Source organism: Marmota marmota, unplaced genomic scaffold, assembly GCF_001458135.2.
Source record: "Marmota marmota marmota unplaced genomic scaffold, marMar, whole genome shotgun sequence".
Classification (NCBI taxonomy): domain Eukaryota; kingdom Metazoa; phylum Chordata; class Mammalia; order Rodentia; family Sciuridae; genus Marmota; species Marmota marmota.
The window spans coordinates 14,205,991-14,207,445 of NW_025999999.1; the positions used below are offsets into that span (position 1 = coordinate 14,205,991).

Genomic DNA, 1,455 nt, shown 5'->3' on the forward strand with positions numbered 1-1,455 from the left:
GGGGCCAAGCCCAGGTGCCCCTTCTCGGACATTTTCAACACCAGCGAGAACTCGATGGAGAAGCACATCAACACTTTTCTGCAGAACGTGCAGATTCTGCTCGAGGCCGCCAGCTACCTGGAGCAGATCGAGAAAGAAAACAAAAGTAAGTTTGGGGGCCCCGGCTCCTCCTCCGCTCCCTGCTCTTTCTTTCTCGCCCACTTGGGCGACCCCTGTCGCCTGCTCGGCCCGCGCCCCTCCTCCCCAACACACACATCAACCCTCAGCAGTAAAGCCGGTGACACCGGAGAAAGGACACGCACGCACGCACAAAGCTGCTAAAGATGTAACAAAGACTAGTGAGGGGGAGAGGGGGGCCTGTCCGTGTGTTGGTCTGTCCGTCTCCGGCAGGCTGCGAGGACAGCCCCGTAGCGGAGCGGGGGAGTGTTGTTGTTTGCTGACAACTGAGCCGAGAGCTCATCTCTTCGAGGTCGCCTTCCCCCCACCCCCCCACCTCCTCGGAGCCTTCTTGGGCAGACAAGTGTTGTTTTTATGTTGCTCGTTCCTGGGTTGGGTGGGGATTAGAAGCCGAAAGTTGGAAATCGTAGCAAGCTCAGGGGTTCCAGAAAGAAAACGCACAGACACGCTAAAACAATAACAACCACTACCACACCACCACTGCCACCAGGCAGCTACCCACGGCGTGGGCTCGGGCTCTGGCTCTCCCTTCTGTCTACTTCGGGTTTTCCTCCCCACTCGCAGGAGGACTGAGCTCAGGCCGTCAGGTCCACGGACACAGCCCCCCGCCCCGCCTCCGTTGCCCTGGGGTGCCACTGCCCCCAGCCCCCAAAGAAACAGGCCGGCGGGGCCAGACAGCACCAGCAGCTCGCCGCGGACCCGCTGTCCTGCGCTGGGGAAACTTGGCGAGGGAGACGTGGCTAGGAGGAAACTTTGAAATCTCACAGAAACAATAGTTGGGGAAGAAGGTGTGGGCTGTTGTGTGCGATTTCTTTATTTTTCGGGAGAGAACTCCCGAGTGAGCGCGCAGAGCGAGCAAGGCAAACCCCTTCCAGGGTCGATTTTTACTGTCCCCCGACCCCCAGATTCAGGTGGAGAGTGTTGCGGTGTGTTGCATGGGGGGGGGGTGCTGAGAACCCCACCCAGGCCTGGCTTCCTTTTTGTATTTGTTTGTTTCATTTTTGTCACTGCCAGCGGGTCCCCAGCTCTCCCCAGGCAGTAGACTCACAGCCCTTGCGGGGGCACGCGTGTGCGGCGTCTCCAACACCGTCCTCAGAATAATAGCTAGGAAAAGGAAGAAGGGGCCAAGACAGATAGAACGACAGACCGAAGGAAACTGGGATGTTTAATCTGTCCGAACAAGTAGGATGATCAATGAGACGTGAGAGAGCGAGCAAGAGGGCAAGCAAGAGAGAGAAATCCGATTGCAACGTGTCAGATCTTGCACCCCCCCCCCCC

At 58.3% G+C, this 1,455-nt stretch overlaps 1 protein-coding gene across 1 annotated transcript in view; it reads left to right on the forward strand.

Annotated features, from left to right (window-relative positions):
• The window catches only part of Mxi1 (MAX interactor 1, dimerization protein), a 70,107-nt gene that overhangs the window by 264 nt on the left and 68,388 nt on the right, over positions 1-1,455 (forward strand). The window contains exon 1 of the mRNA XM_048807315.1: positions 1-145. This exon is cut by the window's left edge and continues 264 nt beyond it. Within this exon, the coding sequence (XP_048663272.1) occupies positions 1-145 (145 nt within the window). The remainder of the gene's footprint in view (positions 146-1,455) is intronic.